General features: G+C 42.0%; 2 protein-coding genes across 6 annotated transcripts in view; one reads left to right on the forward strand and one right to left on the reverse strand.

Annotated features, from left to right (window-relative positions):
- The first annotated feature begins 3,458 nt into the window (after positions 1-3,458).
- SRSF5 (serine/arginine-rich splicing factor 5) lies at positions 3,459-8,746 on the forward strand. Of its 5 annotated transcripts, none has more exons than XM_012656158.1 (8): positions 3,459-3,653; positions 4,558-4,702; positions 5,363-5,433; positions 5,564-5,662; positions 5,946-6,015; positions 7,242-7,315; positions 7,737-7,847; positions 7,941-8,746. In XM_012656158.1, the coding sequence occupies exons 2-8, from the start codon at positions 4,577-4,579 to the stop codon at positions 8,200-8,202; spliced, it is 813 nt and encodes a 270-aa protein (XP_012511612.1). In that variant the 5' UTR covers positions 3,459-3,653; positions 4,558-4,576; the 3' UTR covers positions 8,203-8,746. The 5 variants fall into 5 exon arrangements, with proteins under 5 accessions (XP_012511612.1, XP_012511611.1, XP_012511613.1 ...); XM_012656157.1 differs by having other exon boundaries at positions 3,483-3,657; XM_012656159.1 differs by having other exon boundaries at positions 3,495-3,782.
- Positions 8,747-8,800: 54 nt separating this feature from the next.
- The window catches only part of SLC10A1 (solute carrier family 10 (sodium/bile acid cotransporter), member 1), a 22,417-nt gene continuing 8,515 nt past the window's right edge, over positions 8,801-22,702 (reverse strand). Inside the window, exons 2-5 of the mRNA XM_012656155.1 lie at positions 20,073-20,283; positions 14,590-14,768; positions 12,902-13,098; positions 8,801-10,327 (exon numbers count right to left, since the gene is read on the reverse strand). Of these exons, the coding sequence (XP_012511609.1) occupies positions 10,269-10,327; positions 12,902-13,098; positions 14,590-14,768; positions 20,073-20,283 (646 nt within the window). The 3' untranslated portion in view covers positions 8,801-10,268. The remainder of the gene's footprint in view (positions 10,328-12,901; positions 13,099-14,589; positions 14,769-20,072; positions 20,284-22,702) is intronic.

Raw genomic sequence — 22,702 nt, forward strand, 5'->3', positions numbered from 1 at the left:
TTTGATGGTGAGTACATGTGGTGCTTGTCTTTCCATTCTTGGGATACCTCACTTAGTAGAATGCGTTCCAGCTCTAGGATTATTCATATTTTGAAAATACAATTGTGCTTATACAACAACCCTAAAGGGAAATTTAAAAAACTACTAAGTAGTTATCCCTTAGGAATTAGAAATAGGGATGATTTTTTTAAAACCTCATATCCATTTGTTAAAAAATGATATGTTACTCTTGTACTGGAAAAGAAAACATTGAGAACTCAGGAAGAAAACATAAGAAGTAAATATAGGACAATACAATCAGAGGCTGATTTGGTGAGATGGGATTGTTTTCTTTCAATTATTTTTCCTGTTGAATATTTTTCATATAATGAGCATATATTGATTTCTTTTTATAATTGGAATCAAATAAGCTTTATTTAAAAATGACGATAAAACCCTGTTTCCTTATTCACAATTTTATTATCTGACAAAGGGAGTTGGGTGGAGTACTCATAGAGGAATTTAAAGTCTAGTCAGTTCAGGGATTGGCAATTTTTTTTAGTTTTTAAATTTTTTATTGATACATATTTGTATATACTTATGGAGTACATATAATATTTTGCTACATGCAGAGGATGTGTAATGATCAAGTCAGGGTATTTAGGATATCCATGACTTTGTGTATTTGTCATTTCTATGTGTTGGGAACATTTTAAGTCTTCTGGCTATTTTGAAATATAAAAGATTGTTGTTAACTATAGTCACCCTACTCTGCTATCGAACACTAGATCTTATTCCTTCTGTCAAGTTTGTACCCATTAACCAACCTCTCTCATCCCCTACCCGCTAAGAGGCAAACTTTTTCTGTAAAGGGCCAGATAGGAAATATTTCAGGCTTTGCCGGCCATATGGTCTCTATCACAGCTGCTGAAGCCCTGCCTTTGTAGCATGACGACAGATGTAGACAATAAGTAAATGAACAGGAGTGGCTGTGTCCTTAAAAACCTTTATTTATAGATACTGACCTTTGCATTTTATGTAATTTTCATGTCACCAAATAGTTGTCTTCTTATGTTCCCCCAACCATTTATAAATGTAAACCATTCACTTGCCACATAAAAGTAGACGAGAGGCTGGGGGCCATAATTTGCTCATTCCCGAATTAGATGAAATCAGGATTGTGATGCGTGAAATATACTACAGTTATGCTGAAAGTCCCCAAAAGTCATGCCAACAAACTTTGTGTTTATTTTAATCTGCTATGTCTCTGCATCTTTCTTGCTTTTCTTTTTTTTTCTAAGAGACAGGGTCTCTCTGTCTCCCAGGCTGGAGTGTGGTGGCATGATCACAGCTCACTGCAGCCCCAAACTCTTGGGCTCAAGAGACCCTCCCACCTTAGCCTCCTGAGTAGCTGGGACTACAGGTGCTGGCCACAATGCTTGGTTAATTTTTCGATTTTTTTGTAGAGACAGTCTTGCTATGTTGCCCAGGCTGGTCTTGAATTTCTGGCCTCAGGCAATCCTCCCACCTTAGCCTCCCAAAGTGCTGAGGTTACAGGCGTGAGCTACTGCACCCAGCCTGTCTTTTTTTCTTTACTAAAGATGTGCTATTCACTTGGATGTTTTAGGAAAAGGATGGCAAGTCATTTTGTTGAAACGTTAATATAGGAACAGGACGACCTGAGAAAAATTCTCATGCAAATCCAGGTCTATAAATAGTAAGTATTTTCTGTGCTAGGCATTTCTGGAAAACATGAATAACATACATAAATCAGTGATGAGGGAATTATAGGGAGTATAAACAGAATATTGTAGGATGACATAGTAAGGAGAGTATTTCCACTCATGGAAGGTAACTTTGTTTATTAGAGAAATTGGTAAGAAACAGTCTGGTAAGAAGACTAGAGATTAGGCAGTCATCCTGGAAAAAACAAACACTGCAGAAAGCGGTGTTTTAAAATATTGTCACTAGGCACTACGAAGGAAAACTTACTTTTGTGGAACTCACAAACTTTGTAACAGTAAATAAATCAGGAGAAAAGAATTTATAAAAAAATTGGTCCTGAGGAAAAATCACAGCACCATGGGCTGGAGGTAGCAACGGTTTCCATGGCGTACAGCACCACCTTTCTTGTTTTTCACCCCCAGAAAACTTCTGCCGCGTTACCTTCTCTTATTGCAGCAAAAATAACACGTAGTGAGTGAAAGCACAAGCAGTTGCTGTCACAGTCAACACAAAATGTAGAAAATATTTGGATGATTGATTTTTTTTTAAATTATGTAGAAACCAAATACAATTAAATAAAAACTGGCTTGGGACAATGTGAGCATTACAAAATGCCGATGTTTGGCCAACATCTAAAGGTAACAGTTTTTTCCCTTTAACAAATACATATCTTCTTTTAAATCCATCCTTAACTCTCCACATCATAGATAACTAACTTTACAATTTTGTCACGTACTCACTGAGGCACATTTAACAGCATGAATAGCCAAACTCATCCCATACAAATTATCCAACTTCCAGTCCAGAGTGCTTAAGGGCCCCTGAGGTCAGAGTAGGGTTGCCTGCACTCCTCTTTCCTGGACTACTTTATCTCTGCGTAACTCTAGTTGCAAGTATGCAACCTTAGATTCTGGGTACTTCTCAAAAATGGGGTGCGTTGGGTATTAAAGGATTAAAGAAAAGTAACCTTTTTAGCATCGTTCTCTTTATGCCTAAATTTCTAGGCCTACCAACCTTATCGCGGAAAACGCTGGAGTTAAGGATGTGGAGGGCTGTTTCACACCCACTTCAGAAGCACAACATTCTCTGTTTCTGAGTAATTGTAGCCTTTCATGTGTTACATGACAGAAACCCCAACAGGGAGAATTAACCAAATACCGTTTTTACTTAAAAGCAGCTTAAAATCTCTTCTAGCCAGCTCAGTCCCAGTGTGTGAAAATGCAGAAATCTGCATTTCGGCCTCAATTCAAGATGGCTTTCTAGCTAGAGTCCCAATTTCACGCAAAAACCTTCCATTTAAAAAATATTTCAGTTCCTCAGTCTTCTCACTACAACCAAATCACACATCTATGGCATGGTAAAAAAAAGAATTCACTTGAACATCAAGAGCGCCCTTGCCTTAAGAACAACCTTTAAGTGCATACAGCAGAAGATCGGAGAAAGCCAGGAATTTTTGCAAAGCCTGAGTGAGTTTCTTTCAACCAGTAATCTTATAGGTATCTAAGAAAAACTTTAGATACAGAAAAGGATGCCACTTGTCTTAGGTGAGTCCTATCGGCGAGATGATAACCGAACTCTTTGGCCTGGAAGAAGCGAACGTCTTCAACGTCTGCACCCCCAGCTCTGAGCGCCTGCCGGCCGCGCCCACGCCAGTTCCCGCCCCCAGTACCACCCACCGCAGGCCGAGGGTCGCTCTCTGGGTCACCGTAAGGAAGCCCCAACCCCGCTGAAACTTTCGTTCCTGGATCCTACAGGCTGGACGCCCAGGTCCCAGGGGCGGTCCCGGAAGTGACGCAGGGACGCGCCCTCCATTTTGTGGGGCGCCAGACTGCTAAGTGCGTCAGTTGTGGAGAGACGTAGAGGAGTTAAGTCCTGGTCTGTGTGGAGGTAGACGACTCCGTCGCAGACTACGGACCTCTCTGGGTCTCAGCTGCCAAAGATCCTGTCCGGTAGGTGAGTGGCTCACTTTGAGGGCGAGGCTTCTCGGATCGAGGCTTCTTCATGGCCGCTCAGATCGCGAGTGGCCGGGGCTGCTCTCTTTGCGGAGGACGGCGTCTAATGAGCGCAGTTGACTCGAGGTGGGCGCTGGGGCACGTCTCCCTTTGGGCATTGTTTGAGGGGTACTGAAGGTGGAAGGGCGGTCGCGGTTACGGTTGTTTGTACACAGAGGGGTTGCGTGCCCCTCCCTGCCACTTTTTTATCTCATCATCCGGACCCCTCGAAAAGTGGGCCGGGAGCCCTCTGCCTGCACGAGGTGCGGCTAGGGCTTTTTGCCTGCAGGCACGGTGACTCCGGAACGGTGGAGTCGAGGGCGGCGGAGGGAGAACGGGGTTTGGCACGCGCGGTTCTCCCCTACCGCTGACTCCACGGCTGCCATTTTGTGGCTGCTGAGCGCCCGCCTGCCGACGTTTGCGCAGGCGCGGTCGTGGCGTCGCGAGATTCCGGCTTCCACCCGCTGTGACGCGCCCCGGAGGCGGGGACGCGCGAGCGCGCGGCCGGCCGCCATTGGGCTGGCCTTGCGGAGGGCGGGGTCGGCTCCGCCCGCACTTCTCGGCCTTTCCTAACTGCGGCAGATGGGAGGGGGCCCGAGAGCCGCGGAGAGTGTGCGGCTGCGCAGTTAGGTGGCAGTGGGCGTTGCGGTTGCTGCGGTCTGGGCCTAGGGAGGGATCGTGTTGGGAGCCAGGTTTTAATTTTGTCTGCAAGGGACCTGGCCTAATGAGAGGCACTCTTGGCAGTCTTGTTTGTAACGTCACTGGGTAAACATTTTGTGCCATGTATGTTTTTGCTCCGTTAACCAGGCATTCCTCTGTGACAGTCATTTGGTATTGTCTGTATTGAATTATTTTCTAGCAGGAAATACTAGGCGGACATCATGAGTGGCTGTCGAGTATTCATCGGGAGGCTAAATCCGGCGGCCAGGGAGAAAGACGTGGAAAGATTTTTCAAGGGTTATGGACGAATAAGGGATATTGATCTGAAAAGAGGCTTTGGTTTTGTGGTGAGTATTTAGAACGAGGTGAATTATTTGTCGAGTAGGTAAAACTTTTGATAAACTATGTTTTTGATCCTTCTTTCTTCCAGGTAGGATATTTGTCTTGCGGAAATGTCATGCAGCCTTGAGGCAGTGAATTTTATTAAGGGTTAAAAGAAGATATTACCTGCTGGCTGACTGGAACCCACTCCAAGTCACTTTTTTTTTTTTTTTGAGACCGAGTCTCACTCTCTTGCCTGGGCTAGAGTGCCATGGCATCAACCTAGCTCACAGCAACCTCAAACGCCTGGGCTCAACCAGTCCTTCTGCCTCAGCCTCCCAGGTAGCTGGGACTACAGGCACGCGCCACCATGCCCGGCTAATTTTTTCTATTTTTGGTTGTTTGGCCAATTTCTTTCTATTTTTAGTAGAGACGGGGTCTCGCTCTTGCTCAGGCTGGTCTTGAACTCCGGAGCTCAAACGATCCGCCCGCCTCGACCTCCCAGAGTGCTAGGATTACAGGTGTCAGCCACCATGCCTGACCCCTAGTCACTTCTTGGTTAGGGTTATCTGTATGGCAGTGCCATTAGGATACTTTTCCTATTCTGTCTCACATTTTTAGTACTCTTAATATGTCGTAGAATACTCGTTGAAAGCCACGTTGAGCGTCTTACACTTATATTTTAGGAATTTGAGGATCCGAGGGATGCGGATGATGCCGTATATGAACTTGATGGAAAAGAACTCTGTAGTGAAAGGTGAGAATTTTAGTTCTATAACTAGTTAGGCCTAGAATGTAGAGCAGACTAGGTCAGCTGGGATATTTTTCTAAGTAGATGTTTAATGTAGCTTGAGTGTATAATGGAGATTTTTCTTCCCTTTCTGTAGGGTTACTATTGAACATGCTCGGGCTCGGTCTCGAGGTGGAAGAGGTAGAGGACGATACTCTGATCGTTTTAGTAGTCGCAGACCTCGAAATGATAGACGGTATGTGATGGGTGGATTATCTTACAGGCAGTATTTATGGTTCAGGAGTTAACAGGAATATTGATTATGGGACTTACTGTGTATTATGTTCTGTTATTCCCATGTTAAGCCCACTGTCTGGAGGAATCTATATAATAAGTTACATAGAATAACACAGAAACCGTTGATGGAAGTCATTTGAATGACTTGTCATGTTGGATTGTTGAACTTGCCCACACTTGAATACACAAGAAGTGCACATCACCGTGTTTCTTCCATTGTGAATACTCATTTTCTTCCTTAGAAATGCTCCACCTGTAAGAACAGAAAATCGGCTTATAGTTGAGAATTTATCCTCAAGAGTCAGCTGGCAGGTTTGTTGAAACACAGTTTTGAGTTATTTTAATGTGGCTTTTTAAAAAAGTTAATGGGTAGCTAATGTTTTATTATATTTTATTAAAAGTAGTTTTATCTTTGATTAAATTAATGGATTTAATTGTAATTTTAAAAATTTAATTAAATGTAATTGGGGGATATTATAAACTTTAATATTAGTTATCAAATGTAAATGTTTTGAGGATATTTTTCTTGTTCTTGAAAATCAATTTTAACCAAATATTAAACCCTTTATTTGCCAGCCTATCTGTGTCGTTGGCCTTATGACGAGGAGTGCCTGTGGGTTATCCTAATCGTTGTCTTGGTCACTCTTGGTTGGGCCTGGTTGACTTTGCCAGTCAGCTCCTACAGTGATCAGTTGGCCACCTCTAGATCTGTGTTTGCCGGTCTAGACGTAATCGGTGCACTTACTTGAAGTGCCAGGTTGCAGCGATCCCAGAGCGTTGATAACGTGATCTGATCCCTAAGTTGAGAGCTGTCTTCCTGTAACGCTTCCGAATAAGAGGTCCTGGTGGAAAAGAGTTGAAAGATACGAAATTAGGTGGTCGTTGGAATCCTGATCGCAGTAAAGTGGTCCTTGGTAACTGCTCAAGAGTAGAACATGTCTGCATCCGCCAGTAGTCTGCTAATAGGGAGGGCTGTGCGATTAAAGGCTTCCATCGATTGGGTAGTGTCCTTCAAGTGGGTGGCGAAGAGCCAGTCTGGCCTATGTCATGAAGGTTTCTCCGACCGATTAATGGTTTGCTGCTTGACTAGCCTAGGGAAATATTGATAAAGGTAAAGTAAACTTTTTTAATGACATATGGGGCACAAAATAACTGGTGTCTTGTAAATGTTCTGTTTTTTAAATATAAAACTTCTACTTTAGTCTTTACTTTAAAAATATGTACTGTTTCTCTTTTTTGTTTTTTTTTTTTTTTGTTTGTTTGTTTTTTCCTTTTGTACTGGGCTCAATATAGACTAATACTACTTTAATGTTAAAATCTGAATTCCCTCTAGCATTTTGCTTAAAGCAATATGCTATTTGCTTATTTCGTGCCCTGACATAGATAATTTTTGAATTCTGATAGAATACAAGTATGGTACATACCATGTTTGTACTTTATCTAACATCTTCTCTTTCAGTAGTCTTGTTTTTATACCATGTGGTTGTTTGTGTGTCGCCTTTCCTCTTCGCTGCTTAACACAGTTGTCTTGTGTTAAGGATCTCAAAGATTTCATGAGACAAGCTGGGGAAGTAACCTTTGCGGATGCACATCGACCTAAATTAAATGAAGGGTGAGTGTGTACTGGAGGTTGTGAAAACCTTTTAAAATGTCCTGAAAATTTTACTGTAAACATTTCTCAAGACTTAAAATTTGAATATGCTGAAATGTAGTAGTTCTCCAGGGACAGTTTTGCTCCCTAGGGGATGTTTCGTAGTGTTGGGAGACATGTTTGGTTGTCAAAACTGGTTGAGGGTGCTTCTGGCATCCAGTGGGTAGAGGCGAGGCATGCTGCTAAGCATCCCATCACAAAGAATTATCTGGCTTAAAATGTAACAGTACTGAAACTTTGCTGTCTAATGCTGTGTTATCTATCAAGAAATGGGAATGTAGCAGTAGCAAACTGAAGACAGAAACAGTTCATCTAGACTGCTATACAAGTGTGCGAGACTACAGGATGTGTAAACTTTAAAAATGTTTTTTTCCCATTGTAGGGTGGTTGAGTTTGCCTCTTATGGTGACTTAAAGAATGCTATTGAAAAACTTTCTGGAAAGGAAATAAATGGGAGAAAAATAAAATTAATTGAAGGCAGCAAAAGGCACAGGTATCTGTTATATTTTTAAGACAAATTTTATTGGATGGATTTGTGGGGTGTGTCATGTAGGCTGATTTCCTTCCCTCCTCTCCCTTTTCATAGTAGGTCAAGAAGCAGGTCTCGATCTCGGACCAGAAGTTCCTCTAGGTCTCGTAGCCGATCTCGTTCCCGTAGTCGAAAGTCTTATAGCCGGTCAAGGAGCAGGAGCCGGAGCCGGAGCAAGTCCCGTTCTGTTAGTAGGTCTCCCGTGCCTGAGAAGAGCCAGAAACGTGGTTCTTCAAGTAGATCTAAGTCTCCAGCATCTGTGGATCGCCAGAGGTCCCGGTCCCGATCAAGGTCCAGATCAGTTGACAGTGGCAATTAAAACTGTAAATAACTTGCCCTGGGGGCCTTTTTTAAAAACAAATTCCCAAACCATACTTGCTAAAAATTCTGGTAAGTATGTGCTTTTCTGTGGGGGTGGGGTTTGGAGGGGGGTTGGGGGTGGGTGGATATCTTTGTAGATGTGGACCACCAAGGGGTTGTTGAAAACTAATTGTATTAAATGTTTTTTGATAAGCCTTCTGCTCACATTTTTGTGAATGTCTGAAGTATATAGTTTGTGTATATTGCCAAGAGCTCTTTTATAACTAAAGCAAATTTAATTCTTTTGTACTAGAAAAAAATTTGAACATTTTGATTTCTTGATTATTCAAATATGTTAATTCAGAATTAGTTTAATGCCTCAGTTAAACTAATTAATAGCTTTGGACACTTAAAAGAGCTCTAAATTTGCTTGTACATAAAGGCTTAATTTGAGTTTTCTTTGTTTAGGGTCAAGGGTGTCCTCCCACTCACCCTTTTAAAAAAACAGCTGCAGGACAGACACATAAAAGCAGCTGTTTGTTATAATAAAATACTATAAAACTGCTTTTTGTCTGGTTTTTCTGAAGAGTTCATATGCTGTTTATTCCTCATCTCCGTCTACATACATTTAAAATACGTACAACACCTCTAGAATCCTGGGGTTTATGATGTTTGTTTTTTTTTTTTAAGTAGTATTTTTGACAGTTCTAGGCTAGTCAAAAGATAAGCAAAGACATTGGCGAACTGTTAATAGTGACTAAGTTGTTTGGCAGTTTCCCTTGTGTCTGTGTTCTCCTGTGCTCTTCCTTTATTATCTCTGCTGGCATTGAGTTACTTAACTTCCAGAGCCAAGTGAAGGACAGTATATTTGGGAAGCAAATTATAAAATTTAATGGGTTTCTTGCTTTCCCTGAAAGTTACACAGTTGTGATGGTCAGATGATAGAAAGTTTTTTGTCAGTGAGTATGATTAAGGGGCTTTCACATTCTGCTTTTAGTCCTGAGACATGTATGACAACAACATGGTTAAGGGGAAACAGTAGTGAAAACTGCTGAGGTCCTATGTTTATCTTTAGTCAAGTGTTAGAGTCCTCTGTATTTGAGCCCTCAAACCTTGCCCAATAAGTGCAGGAAATGCACTTTATAGAAATCTGAAGGACTGATTAGATAGTCTTCTTTTTTTTAGGGTGCTAGGCTAGATAAATTGGTAACAGTGAATAACATCTTTTTAACATAATTATACTAGCCAGATGTGTTTTAAGTGCCTTACCTGTGTATTAACTGAATTGTTAACACCATTTAACAGGAGGACACTCTGGAACTTCTCAAAGAACAAGTTAAGTGGTAGATTGATACTAGAATCCAGGAAGTCTGGTTCTAGGACCCCAAAACCGCCTTTTCTCTTGACATAGACTCTCACGCCCCCAGCCGTTCAGGGATTTTGAGGAAGGCAGAGTTAGAAATGGCGGAAAAAGTTAGCTTTTTTGGCTTCCTGAAAGTGAGTGTTGCAGAGTGGGAATTGGCATTTGTGGGGAGGGTTGAAAGGATTTTGGTATCTTTGTGTAAAGGTGACTTCCTGGCAGTTTTCAAGACTGGAACTTAAACCATGAGATTGTGAAACTGATTATTAATAAGAGGCTGAAGTCAGGAGGAGTTTATGTTATACTTGCTAATTTATTTGAGGGGACTGTTTATTTTCATCTATGGTGAAATCTAGAGTTTTCTTTTTGTAATGTATCTCTCAAGGCAGTACCAGCCAGCCAAAAGCTGCTATCAAAGTCATCCTGATTTGGTTTCTGCCTTCATAGAGTTTATAGGCACTCAGCAAGTCTTACTTTTTTAAGCAAGTAGTAAATCCTAGTCTGGGAGTAGGCGAGGCTTTTCGGGTAGACATCGTCTCTGTCTTCTCAGGCAAGGCTTGATGATTCTGATACGTTTGCTGGAGAAAGACTCGGGCAAGACTGGTGGTTTTTTTGTTCCTCTGTAATGTACCACACTGGTTTTCTGAATTGCTTTATGGCCAGAGTCCAGGTGGAGAAGTAGAATGTACAAGGGGAGCAGTCTTCTATTTTGTGGGTCCCATTTTTCAGAGCTCCTGGAGTTGTTCTTCATTTGTGGTAGCTGTGTACACCATTTTTGTTTTATCTGTGAAGTTAAAAAGAGTCAGGTGTAGAGGGAGGACAAAAAGTAGTTAAAAAGCTTGTTCAATCTGGAAAATGAAAGAATACCAATTTATCCCTAGAGTGTGCTATATACACACATATATATGTGCGTGTATTTTTTTTCTCTTTCCACCTCTTGACTTTCCTATTTACTTTTTTTTTTGAGGGGGAGACAGAGTCTCACTCTGTTGTCCAGGCTAGAGTGCTATGGCGTCAGCCTAGCTCACGGCAACCTCAGACTCCTGGGCTCAAGTGATCCTTCTGCCTCAGCCTCCTGGGTAGCTGGGACTAAGGCATGCACCACCATGCCCGGCTAATTTTTTCTATATATTTTTAGTTGTCCAGCTAATTTCTTTCTACTTTTTTTTTAGTAGAGACGGGGTCTTGCTCTTGCTCAGGCTGGTCTCGAACTCCTGAGCTCAAACGATCTTCCTGCCTCGGTCTCCCAGAGCGCTAGAATTACAGGCGTGAGCCACTGTGCCCGGCCCCTATTTCCTCTTAAACTTGACTTTCCCCCCAGTCTCCCTAGTGATGGTACTAGTAATAAAAGGCCTAATTAATATTAAAAGTATTGAGCCTTCATTATCTCTACCTTCTTTGTACATCCAGTAAAACAATAGGGGAGGTGGGTTTAGTTTGCAAGGATGATTTATACTTAGAGTAAGGAGGGGAAGGAAGGAAACAGCTTTAGGAAGGTCTAGCCAGGAGAGTTTGCAAACTTCTCCCTGTCCTCTCTGTCCTCCACTTCGATCTATTCCTTTTCCTTCCCATGTAGAGGTGGTGAGTAGCTTTGGAGGTAAGAGGCCAGGTCCACCTTATCTGTTCTGCTGTCTCTGTAGAAGGGTACAGGAATCAAAAAAGAAAAACTTGTGACAGATTCTTCACCCTGAGAATAGCTGTTTGGGGCCATTAGCTCCAAAGGTAAGTTGCTTTCACTTAGTTTTGCCACTGGGGTTTTCTGAGATAACATTGTGAGGAAAGTTTTTTTTTAAAATGACAGAATCTTTGTCAATCCAGGCTGGAGTACAGTGGTGTGATCATAGTTCACTGCAGCCTGGAACTCCCGGGCTCAAACAATCCTCCCACCTCAGCCTCCCAAGTAGCTGGAACTGCAGGTGTGCGCCACTGCAACCACCGGCTAAATTTGAAATTTTTTGTAGAGAACAGGTTCTAGCCTTGTTGCCCGGACTGATCTCAAACTCCTGGCCTCAAGCAGTCCTCTGGCATCAGCTTTCCAGAGTGCTAGGATTACAGGTGTGAGCCACCACGTGCAGCCTGGAAATTTTTTTATAGGGCTAAAGAGCCAGAGTATTGCCCCCTGAGGGCATTCCAGGCCTTTCTGGTACTCAACCCTTAACCTGGTTGAGGAACCTGGTTGGTTGATCTAGAAATTTCTCCTGTGCTTTTTTTTTTTTTAAAGGTAGAAACCTCATGGGCAACAAATCTCTTGAGTTGCTCTGAGAAAAGCATCGGACTAGATTCTTTTATACAACTCCACTGTAGTTTGGAACTAAAGCTTTTATAAAGGTTCAGCCATTTTATGTCAGCCTTTGGTTTCTTTTCAGCTGCTTGATAACCAAAGTACTTCATAGCCAATTGTAAAGGGAGAGAGAACCTACATTTGCTAGTATGAATTCCAACAGAGAAGGTTGTATATTTTTCTAGGGTGTAAATCGCCATCCTTAGGAACTAGAAAAGGTTTCCAAGGGGCCCTCCATTCATGGGAATTAAGAGGCAGTTGAAGGATTTGGGTAAGTGGTTAGGAAGAATATATTGATGTTTGGAGTTATAAAGTAATGAAATGTGTTATAAAAGCTGAGTTTCCTGGTTCAAGAAAAAAAATGTGGAGTTAAAGTATACTTTGAGGATGGGACTGTGGTTTTTTTTTGAGGTTTGATTATATTTGGAAGGTAATGCTCATTTTAGAAAAGGTACTGTATTAATCCAGTAGTAGATTAAAGTATAACTCATACTAATCAAGTTTATTGTAGTTGTGGTCACTGTTTAATAAACGTTTATGTGTAAATTTACTGTGTAACCAGAGTTGAGGAATCCTCTTTTTTGGATTCTGGGTTATATTAGGCTGCATTGCTTTAATGTTTTTCCTCATGGGGATGCCAGAGGTGCTGGAGCTCTAACCTGGTCCCACAACATGAGAACCTCATCCTAAAAAATAAACTTCAAACTTCATGGGTTCTTATGGTTGAGGCCTTTCACTCATCTATTATCTCAGGACTGTCACATGTCCAGAGCAGTTCTGTCCTATTTCCTCATACTGAGGAAATTGTGTCTGAGTCCAAATTGCCTGAGTCCTATGAGGTAAACTGCATCCATAATTTGATTTTCCCAGCTAGAAGACAGAAATGAAATGCAGTTGATGGAAGTAGCCTTGGCTCTTTAAGGTTTCTTGCATACTTCTTGGTGCTACCTGGTTCTTAATGACTTGGTAAGAGTTAATGCTCCATCCAAAAAGTTCATACTAGAAACTTGCTTGTTGGCAGACACAGGTCCAAAATGAGGCGGAACTTGAAGAGGGGGGCGATAATTGAGTACTCACCCTTGGGAGTCTTGATTTTCTCATAGCACCGAAAGGTGGCAATGAGGAAAAGCCCTTCTCCAAGCTGGAAAATCGTGTAGAGGAGAGGAAAAAAGAAAAGCGGTCCAATGACTTCAGGGGGAAAGGTCACATTGAGGATGGTGGCACAGAGATGAGTATTTTGGCATCCGGTCTCCATGCCGACAGTGCGCCTGCACCTGTGTAGGTGGGACAGTAAAAACCATGTATGCCCTCGCAGAAGGGACATGAGGGAGCAACTTTGCTTGCACTTCTCTTCCCTCCCAGATACTCCAGGATCCAGTGAACAGTCCAACATAGGAAGATGGAAGGGAGCCAGGTATGTGGGGTGCTTGTGGGTTCAAAGAAAGTCAAGTAGACCCACTTGACACTAACTGAGCCCTGAGGGGATGGTGACTAGTTGGTTCATGTCTGGAGGTTTTATGAGAGGTTTTTTAAGTAGCTTGGAAATCTATAACTTGTCTGCTCCTGCAAGATTGCCAAAGTCTGAAAAAATGTCTGGCTGTTGAGGGATGAAAGGAAGGTGTGAGCCAGTATCATTGAGTGGCTTGTTATGTTGGGCTAATGGGACAAGTATACTTTCAACATACAGCAGAAGATAGTTTGTCTGAAATGTCTGGGACCTTATCCTGTTTCCAGGTTTCTGGCTTAGACATTTAACTATCACAAACGTGATAATTACAACAGCAACAATAAAACCCAAACTTGATTGAGCCCCGTTATCAATCTTTGGAACACATTCTCTTAGTTTTGCTTTGTATTTTATGGATTAAAGGGTGGGATGTTTACATTTAATGAGTATAGATACAATTCATTACATTATTGATTGTGTTAAAATAATTATTAAAACCCTGAGAGACATCATAGCACCTTTATTATGAAGGAGACTACTGTGACAGAACTTGGCACTGTGGCCATTATCATCTCCATCACCCTGTTTTGGTGAAAATTGACATCACTAAGTGGTTATTGGCAGCCTTTTGGCTCACTATATCATCATATGTTACATCTTGTAGTAATTCATTCTTTATTAAATTACATTGGTTTTAAAAATGGATAATTATCTTTTAAATTGTATTTTTAAAATTCAGGGTGTTCTTTTTTGGGGGGTGTACTACTAATGTTTAGACTCTTGCATCAGTATTTGTTTACCATGGCTGAAAAGAGGAAAAGTCCTTGTACTAGTCTGGGTAGACAGGAGGGTGCCTGATGTTTCCACACCATGCCCTCAAACTGTTCTCTAAAGTAGCAGCTGTGTATGTGAACTGGATTACACTTTAGCCAAGGTCCACAGCTACTTCAGATCTCAGTGTCATTTAGCAGAACTGTTACCCAGTGGTGTCCTTGTCGGGACTAAAGCCTAGGCAGAAAAGGAAGAAAAGTGGGAAAGGAAGAGTATTTGTCAACACTTGCTATGATGACATGAAACTACCCCAGTGCCAATAACTATCAAGGAGTTGGGCAGGAGATGGTATCGACATTTGGTGTGTCTGGGGGTACTTTGCCATTAGCTGTTGCTGTTTGGGTGATAGGGTTTAGCTGGTGCATTTGAACATACTGCTAGGAAAATGCCTCGCCCAGATCTTGGGTTCCTAGCTCCTTATCCTTTTCCTGAGAGGCTAGGACAAGAATAAAGCCCATGGCAGAGTGGTGCCTAAAATAATACCTACCGTCCATTGAGGCGGAAGAGAGCAGAGAGAAGGTAGCCCAGCAGAAAGCCAATAAGGGGCATCAGGAAGGAACTGGCCAGCAAGGTTGGTGTCATGGCATACACGATGCTCTTGCCCACATTGATGGCAGAAAGGGTGACGATGGCCCCACTGAATGTGGCAATGATTAGCATCCCTCCCTGGGCATGAGACAAGAAAAAGTGGTTAGAAGGGTGGAGAATAGGGAGGAATATAGAGGTGGGGATTGGAGGTGGAAGGGAATGTGAAAGACCTCTATCTTCCATCTTTTTGGATTTCTTATTGGTAGCTAGGAAGCCTGGAGGACAGAGCTAATCTGATCAATGCTTTCATTACTAAAATCTCAGCCAAGAATAGCTACTGCTTTTGACTTCTCTGGATAGCAGATTTTCAGGCAATAGCTTTGAAGGAATGAGTCTGTTCAGGTATCCTGCAAAGTGCATATTGTAAATTAAAAGTTTCAAAATCATTATTTTGGAACTTGTATACACATGTTCCATAGTACTGTCATTGTTCCAAATATTTTGGAACTCATTAGAACTTGTCATACTTGTCTCAAATACCTCCAATACAGGTAGGAACTTCATCCGTTTGAGGATGAATTTGACTTCTGGAAATCGCCAAGAGTTATTTGAAGTGAAGCTGGTAAATAAGGTGGACGATCAAGCCAGGTAATACGATTTTACATCCAAAATGGTGTGTAACCATATGGGGACAGGCCTACTTTCTTGAGTGACCTGCAAATTGAATATGAAGGAAATGCCCCAAAGAACTTTGAGAAACGTCTTGGGCAATAAAAACATCATCGGAAAGTATGCCGGTCCACCCTGTCCCAGGTGAGTGCTGTGAAAGCAGCATTCATTGGGAACAATGGTATGGTTTTCATTTGTTTTAAAAGTTGTTTATTCTTATTTGAATCTTACATACCATTTAAAATTTTCAGTATGTGACTTTACGATGAAATTATAATGTTAAGGTTTTTCATTACGTAACATGGGATGAAAGCTTTGGCATGTACTTCCATGCACTTTGCACTTTCCAAAGTGCATTTCAAAGAATCACGACTCCAAAATGATAAACATGTTGCATAAATTTAGCGCTGTGTGTCCCTTTCATCTTCTGAGTAAAGGGATACATAGCAAACTTTTCTCAAACTTAACATGTTATTTTGTAATAGTTATACGTGTTCAGTTTCTAGTACATTCACATGTATAGCATTTTATATTTCCTAGTAACACTTAAAGAATTAATGGTAAAATACCTATAATGAAATTTGCCGTTTTAATCATTTTTGAGCATACAGTTCAATGGCATTAAGTACATTCACATGTTGTCCTAATGACATTTTTAACATTTATTTTTATTGCTCAAATTTCAGCTGCACAGCTTTGCATTTCTGTTTTTAATCCATACTGTAACTGATGTGATCATATAAAACATCACCTGTACCAACAAGTGGTCCTATTCTAGGATAGGAGTGACATTCACACATCTCACCAATAACCACGTGCTTCAAGTTTTATTAAAAGACTTATTCTAATGGGCTTCCCGCTTTGCCTTGCATTTTTAATTGATTTCTCCTTTGGGATTTGCCCTTTACCCAGTGACCAAATAGTTTTTACCTTCATAAAAAGAGTGTAATGGATAGATAATGTAGGGGACATTGGGCTAGAGGAATTGTCCATAAATCCAGAAACCCTCTTCCTCTGCACGTGTGTTGACTCTCATTCTCCCCCTCTTATTTCCTCACACCGGGGGGCTGCAGAGTGGTGGTTATGAGCACAGACTTTGTCCTGATCCAGGTTTGAAAGCTGTCTGTGCTCGTCTCTAGATGTGTAAACTTTGGTCAGCCACTCAGCCTCTCAGAGTGAGGTTGACAGCACAGGACCTGGCTGGCTTATAAGGACCACTCATTAAGGACCACCACTTCTGCCAGAGCTAGTTATTGGAAATTAGGTTATTTCAATTTGAAAGGTTCTAGGAGGGTTGTGTGTACAGAGGCTAGGATGATAATTTGTTCATTTCTCAGCTTGGCACTGTATTATTTATGGGACACAAAGATGAAGGATGACCATAGCCCTCGGAGAGCCATAAAACCAAGGAAACCTCAGCTATTGCATCTTGATCCACATGTTTGTCTCTGCATCCTCACAGGAGTGATTCCTGTTTGGGAGTATGTGAAAATCAAATGGAGCTCTTGACCTTATGGTCGTTTAACCCCGGAGGTTTAGCCAGGAGCAAAATGGGTCCAAGGTATGCCTGGGTTTTGTAGATCACCTTTTATGTAGTCCATTGTTGGTGGTCCTTGTCTTTCTAGCCCAAGTATTAATATTTCTTAGCCCTTCTAATATTCTCTGGGGTCATTTTGACTCCATTTTCGCTGTGGCATTGAGTAGTGCATATGTAACAACAAGAACAGGAGACTGGTTGATAATCCTGGCTCTTCCAAGTAACTTTTCTGGGCCTCAGTTCAGTCTGCAAATTGGGAATAAGACAGGAGACTGAACTTGATCTTAAAGGCTTCTCCAGCTTTAAGATCTGAGATCCTGCCTTTGCATCCTCAAAAGAACACTTTTTCAGTTACGCTGAGGTAAAAAGGAGACATATTCTCGTATCAGTTGTCATTAGCAGTGTGAACTTGGGATTCCGGTCCCTGGTTTTCCTACCTACAAAAAAGGGGTGGGCAGAATTGCATTAAATGATAGTGGGGGTCACTTTACATTTTTATATTCTGATTTTTAAAATTCTATATACCCCACAGACTATCTTGAAATAAAATCATGGACACAAATATGTTTCCGTTTCTGTTTGTTTTTTCCTGCTGATGTGTGGAATTGACAGGTAGCAGACAGGACTTGCCCTTCATTTCTTTATTTTCAGGGTACTGTGATAGGTGCTGTGGATTCGGTGTTAATTAAGACAGCTTTATGGCCTTGCTTCTTGAGACACAGGTGAGTGGGGAATAAAAATGAACAAGTATTTATAATACAGTGTAATAACCACCACAAGGGTTGGCAGGTGTTGGGTGCTATGGGAGCGAATAGGACAAACATCCTACCCAGGCTTGGTGGGGGGCTTCAAGAAGCCTTCCTGGAGGAGGTGCTATTTGTGTTGAGACTTTAAGGGTGAGTAGGAGTGACCCAGTGAAAGATGATGAGTGGCATGGGAATTGGGGAGAAGAATGTTCGAGGTGAAGGGAAGGGCATGTGCAAAGAGAAGAGAGCTGAGACTGGTGAGGTCAGCTGAGACCAATAAAGGCCTGAGGCTCCACATTAAGCAGTTAATACTTTATCCTGGAGGGGAATAAGGAACCAATGAGTTCCTTACATGATAGAGTTTGTTTACATCTCTACTTTCAAGTTAAAACTGGGTCAGGGAGTCAAGTTAGAAGGCTGTTTCAGTTGTCTAGTGAGAGGATAGTGGCCTGAATGAAGATAGTGCAGCTAAGGAGGGAGAGGAATGAAGGGATTCAAGCAACAGAAGGGGGAATTGATGGTCAGAGATTACACGGGTGTGAGTGGGGAGGGAGAAGGGAATGTTGAAAATGACTTTCTAGTTGAGGCAGGCACACAGATTGTCACTGAGATAGTCACACGGAGAGGAGGGGAGAGCAGGCTTAGGGAAGAGATGATAGTAGTTTAAAACATACTAAGTTTTAAATGTCTGAGGTAGAAAGATCCAGCAGGCAATAAATGGACCCCGGCGTCAGGAGAGTTGAGGGCTGATGATGCTGTTGTGGAAGCCATCAGCTTGCAGACGGTAGCTGCAGACCTGAGATGGATCAGATCCTGCCATGGGGAGATGCTGGGCTGGGGTAAGTCTGGCAAGAAAGGCAGAAAGCTTGGTCTGAATGCAGAGAAATTACCTTTTCTAGAGGAACCCACAAAGGAGTCTGAACAGAAGTCATGAGAGATGGTAGGAAAGCAGCAGAGCTTGGAGTCACCAAAGCTGAGGGAGAAAGCTTTTGAGAAGGAGCCAGTGGTCAGTTACGTCAAATTCTGCTAAAAGGTCGAGGAAAGATTGAAGAATGTTGGATCTGGCAAAGAAAGTGGAGTAGGTGGTCATTAAAGTGCTGAGAAAGTGGGAGACCAAGGAGGAGAGAAGAGAGGGATTCAACTAACAGGCTAATTGTTGGCCTGACCACTTGTGAGAGTTGTGGTGGCATGGTGGGGGTGGAAGGTGTTCGAAAGGAAGTGGGCTGAGAGATGAGGGGCAGTTTTTCTGAGGTCTGGCTAGGAGGAGGAGCAAAGAACGGTATTAGCTGGAATGGGAGGTGGATTCCACAAAAAATCCCAGTGAGGGATTTTTTTGTTTCTTAGACAGGAGAAATGTGAGCCTGTATCAATGCTGATTGTAAAGAACCAATATAGAAAGTTTTAGAAATGAGAGTGACGGGGGGAGGCTACTGGGGGAGGAGGCATAATCAATAAAAGGTGGTCTCTGAGAAGCAACGGTGAGAGGGTAGGAGATATACCCAGGGCCCCAGGGTGCGGGGGATGGGTAATCAGCCATGGACACAAGGAGGAATGACTTGTTCACGTCTTCCAGGAGGTGGGAAGGGGAGCTGTGACCATGGTGTGGGGACAGGGCAAGGGCAAAAACTACCCTTAAGACAATGGTAGTGTGAAAATAATCCTCCCCCACTCCCTGAAAACCTGACTTGCAGGTTTTTTGTTCCAGGCCCAAAACTGCCGCCAATCCTTGGGCTTCCAAGCAGCACACTCTGTAGACCAGGCCAAAAGTTTTGATCCAGGGGCAGAGATGATAACAGGAGGTCAGAAAGTGAAGTCCCTCCTGAGGACCAGGGTGTACTCCTGGTCCAGGGGTATGAACAGTGAGCCAGAGGGGAGGCTGACAAAGATCAAACTGCAAGGTTGAAAAAGTTGGTGGAGGATCCATGGTTGCATTCCAAGAGTCTGGGATTCTTCCAAGGGCAAGGCAGCGGCATGATGCCCTGTGACCACAATACTTCTCTAAACCCTCTGTGGCCTCACTTCACTCTACCTCCCATGTCCCTCCCAAAATGCTAGGAGTGTGTATACCACCTCTTTTTCCCTCTAACTTCTTGTCAAGTCAGGCAAGTTTGTCTTTGGTACTCTCTGAACTCCTATTCAGCCTTCTCCCCAAGCTTACCTAAATCCTACTCTTTCTTCATGGTTTGGCTCAAGCCCCTTCCCTTTAAAAAGCCGCCTTGACCACCTGGCCCTTACTAATCTCATCTTGCATCTGCCAGTACTTGCTTGTACACTGGTGTTGGATTTTGTTTCTCTTGTGTGTTACTTCACTTTCTGCAAATATCAAACTCTGGGGACAGTGAATCCTCAGTGCACAGTACAAAACTTAGCATCTATATAGTAGGAGCATGATACCAGTTTAATTTTATTATTAAAATAATGATTATACCTTATAGTTGTATATGATGTTTTTACTGTTTTGCTCTAAGTTTTCAAGCCCCAGGCTCTTACCTTCGTAACATAGGATACATATTGTGGCCGTTTGGATTTGAGGACGATTCCTATGGTGCAAGGAATGAGGACCAGGATCAGTGATATCATGATGCTGCCATAGGGCACCTTGTCCTTTACTTCCCCAGCATAGATCCCTCTGGAGTAGATGTACAAGAGGAGAGGCATCATGCCCAGGGCAAAGAAGGTGGAGCAGGTAGTCATCACAATACTGGGTGGGAGACATTGGAAGAAAGGAGAGAGAGAGAGAGAACGTGAGCAAGTGCATTAATACAAACTTTTGTTGAGTGCCTGCTATGTGCTAGGCACTGTGCTAAGTGCTTTATATAGGTTGCTTCATTTCCTTTTCCCAATATCCTTAGGCAGTAAGTGTACTATCTTCTTTTTGTTGTTGTTGTTGTTAATAAGGAAGCTAGGGACTCGAAGAGTTGTGTCTTGTCCAAAGCCACACAAGCTAGTAAGTAAGTAGCTAAGGCAGGATTTGAACCCAAGCCTGTTCAACTGTTTGAATCCCTGTGTGTGTGATTATGGAAGGAGCCATTCTGATCTCTTCTGCAACAGAACTGTTTTTGCTTTGAGCGCCTGCCATATGCACAGACTATTTTGAAGAAAGCTGTGTGATCCCATCATCCTGACTGTAGTCCATTGGATCATGGAACAGCACCTGACCCACAGTTGCTAAATGTCTCGCTTAGAGCCTAGGGAATGGCTGGATGTAGTAGCTTTGTCCAACTGAGATAATAAGGATTAACTATATCAAGTATGTTTTACCTCTTGGGAGTTTAAGTGTGAAACACAGTGACAGAGCACTTGGTCTTTGGGAATGGGTGGTATGGGAGTGATGGTCAGGCAGAAGCCAAAATGCCTAGTAAGAAAAAGCAGTAAACAGAGGTCATGATTACAACACCTATGACACAGTGGACACCTAGAACACATAAATACATATCTGAGCTTGTAAGAAAGTAAGGGAGGTCTCCTGTAATCCTAGCATTCTGGGAGGCCAAGGTGGGAGGATCACTTGAGGTCAGGAGTTTGAGACCAGCCTGAGCAAGAGTGAGACCCTGTCTCTACTAAAAATAGAAAATGTTAGCCAGTCAACTAAAAATAGAAACAAAAAATTAGCCAGGTGTGGTGGCTTGCACCTGTAGTCCCAGCTACTTGGGAGGCTGAGGCAGGAGGATCGCTTGAGCCCAGGAGTTTGAAGTTGCTGTGAGCTAGGCTAACACCACGGCACTCACTCTAGCCCAAGCAACAAAGTGAGACTCTGTCTCAAAAACAAAAAAAAAAAAAAAGAAAAAAAGGAAAGAAAGTAAGGGAGGTGCCCAGGAAAAAGAAACAATACACAGTAGTTAGCAGGCAGGCTCAAGCAGAAGCTGCACTGTATTGAGGGGTTAGAGAGTGGTGTGTTAGTTTTGATAATCTGGAGGGTTAGGTTTTAATGGCCAAGGGAGGTCATAGGCCTAGGATAGGAGGAACGTTGAAACTGAGAAATAAATAATAAAAGAAAGGATCATGGGAGCACAGGGGGCTTTCTAATTTCTCATGGATCAAATATGAAATCATGCCAAAAAATTATTTAGAATAGAATAATAAAATACCTATTTTAAAATGTGGGGAGGTGACATAGGGTTAGGCAATTGTTTCTTAGATATGATTCCTAAAGCTCAAGCAGCCAAAGAAAAAATAGATAAATCAGATTTTATTAAAATTAAAAACTTTTATGGTTTAAAGGACACTACCAAGAAAGTGAAAAGACAACACAGAGAATGGGAGAAAATATTTGCCAGTCATATGTCTGATAAGAGTCTAGTATTCAGAATATATGAAGAACTCTTACAATGTGATAATAAAAATAACTTAAAAATGCGCAAAAGATTTGAATAGATATTTTCTCCAAAGAAGATATACAAATGGCCAATAAGCCCATGAAAAGATGCTCAACATCATTACTTATTAGGGAAATTCAAATCAAAACCACAATGAGATGCCACTTCATACCCACTAGCATGACTATAATAAAGAGGTATGATAACAAGAGTTGGAGAGGATATGGAGAATTTGGAATCATCATACACTGCTGGTGGGAATGTAAAATGGTGCTTTGGAAAACAGTTTGGCAGTTTCTTAAAAATTTAAACACAGAGTTATATGACCCATAAATTCCACTCTTAGGTATATATTCCAAGAGAACTGAAAACATGTTCTCATAAAAACTTGTCTATGAATGCTCATAGCAGTGTTATTCATAATAGCCAAAAGGTGGAAACAACTCATATGTCTATCAGCTGAATGAATGAACAAAATACATTTAATAGTATATCCATACGATGTAATATTATTCAGTTACAAAAAGAAATGAGGTACTGCTACATGCTACCACATATGATGAATCTTGAAAATGTTATGCTAAGTGAAAGAAATCAAGACACAAAAAGTCTCATACTGAATGCTTCCATTTATATGAAATCCACAGAGAGAGAGAGAAAGTAGGTTCGTGGTTATCAAGGGCTGGATGGGGAGAGAGAAATGGGGACTCTATAATGAATATGGTGTTTCTTTTTGGAGTGATAAAAATGTTCTGAAATTAGATAATGGCGATAGTTGCACAGCCTTGGGAATATGCTAAAAAA

Source organism: Propithecus coquereli, unplaced genomic scaffold (genome assembly GCF_000956105.1).
Source record: "Propithecus coquereli isolate 6110/MARCELLA unplaced genomic scaffold, Pcoq_1.0 Scaffold5, whole genome shotgun sequence".
NCBI classification, from domain to species: Eukaryota; Metazoa; Chordata; class Mammalia; order Primates; family Indriidae; genus Propithecus; species Propithecus coquereli.

Coding starts and splice junctions, on each gene's coding strand:
- SRSF5 (XM_012656158.1), top strand. CDS start 4,577: ATGAGTGGCTGTCGAGTATTCATCGGGAGGCTAAATCCGGCGGCCAGG. Junction 5,434..5,563: donor AAAGAACTCTGTAGTGAAAG/GTGAGAATTTTA, acceptor CCCTTTCTGTAG/GGTTACTATTGAACATGCTC. Junction 6,016..7,241: donor CCTCAAGAGTCAGCTGGCAG/GTTTGTTGAAAC, acceptor TCTTGTGTTAAG/GATCTCAAAGATTTCATGAG.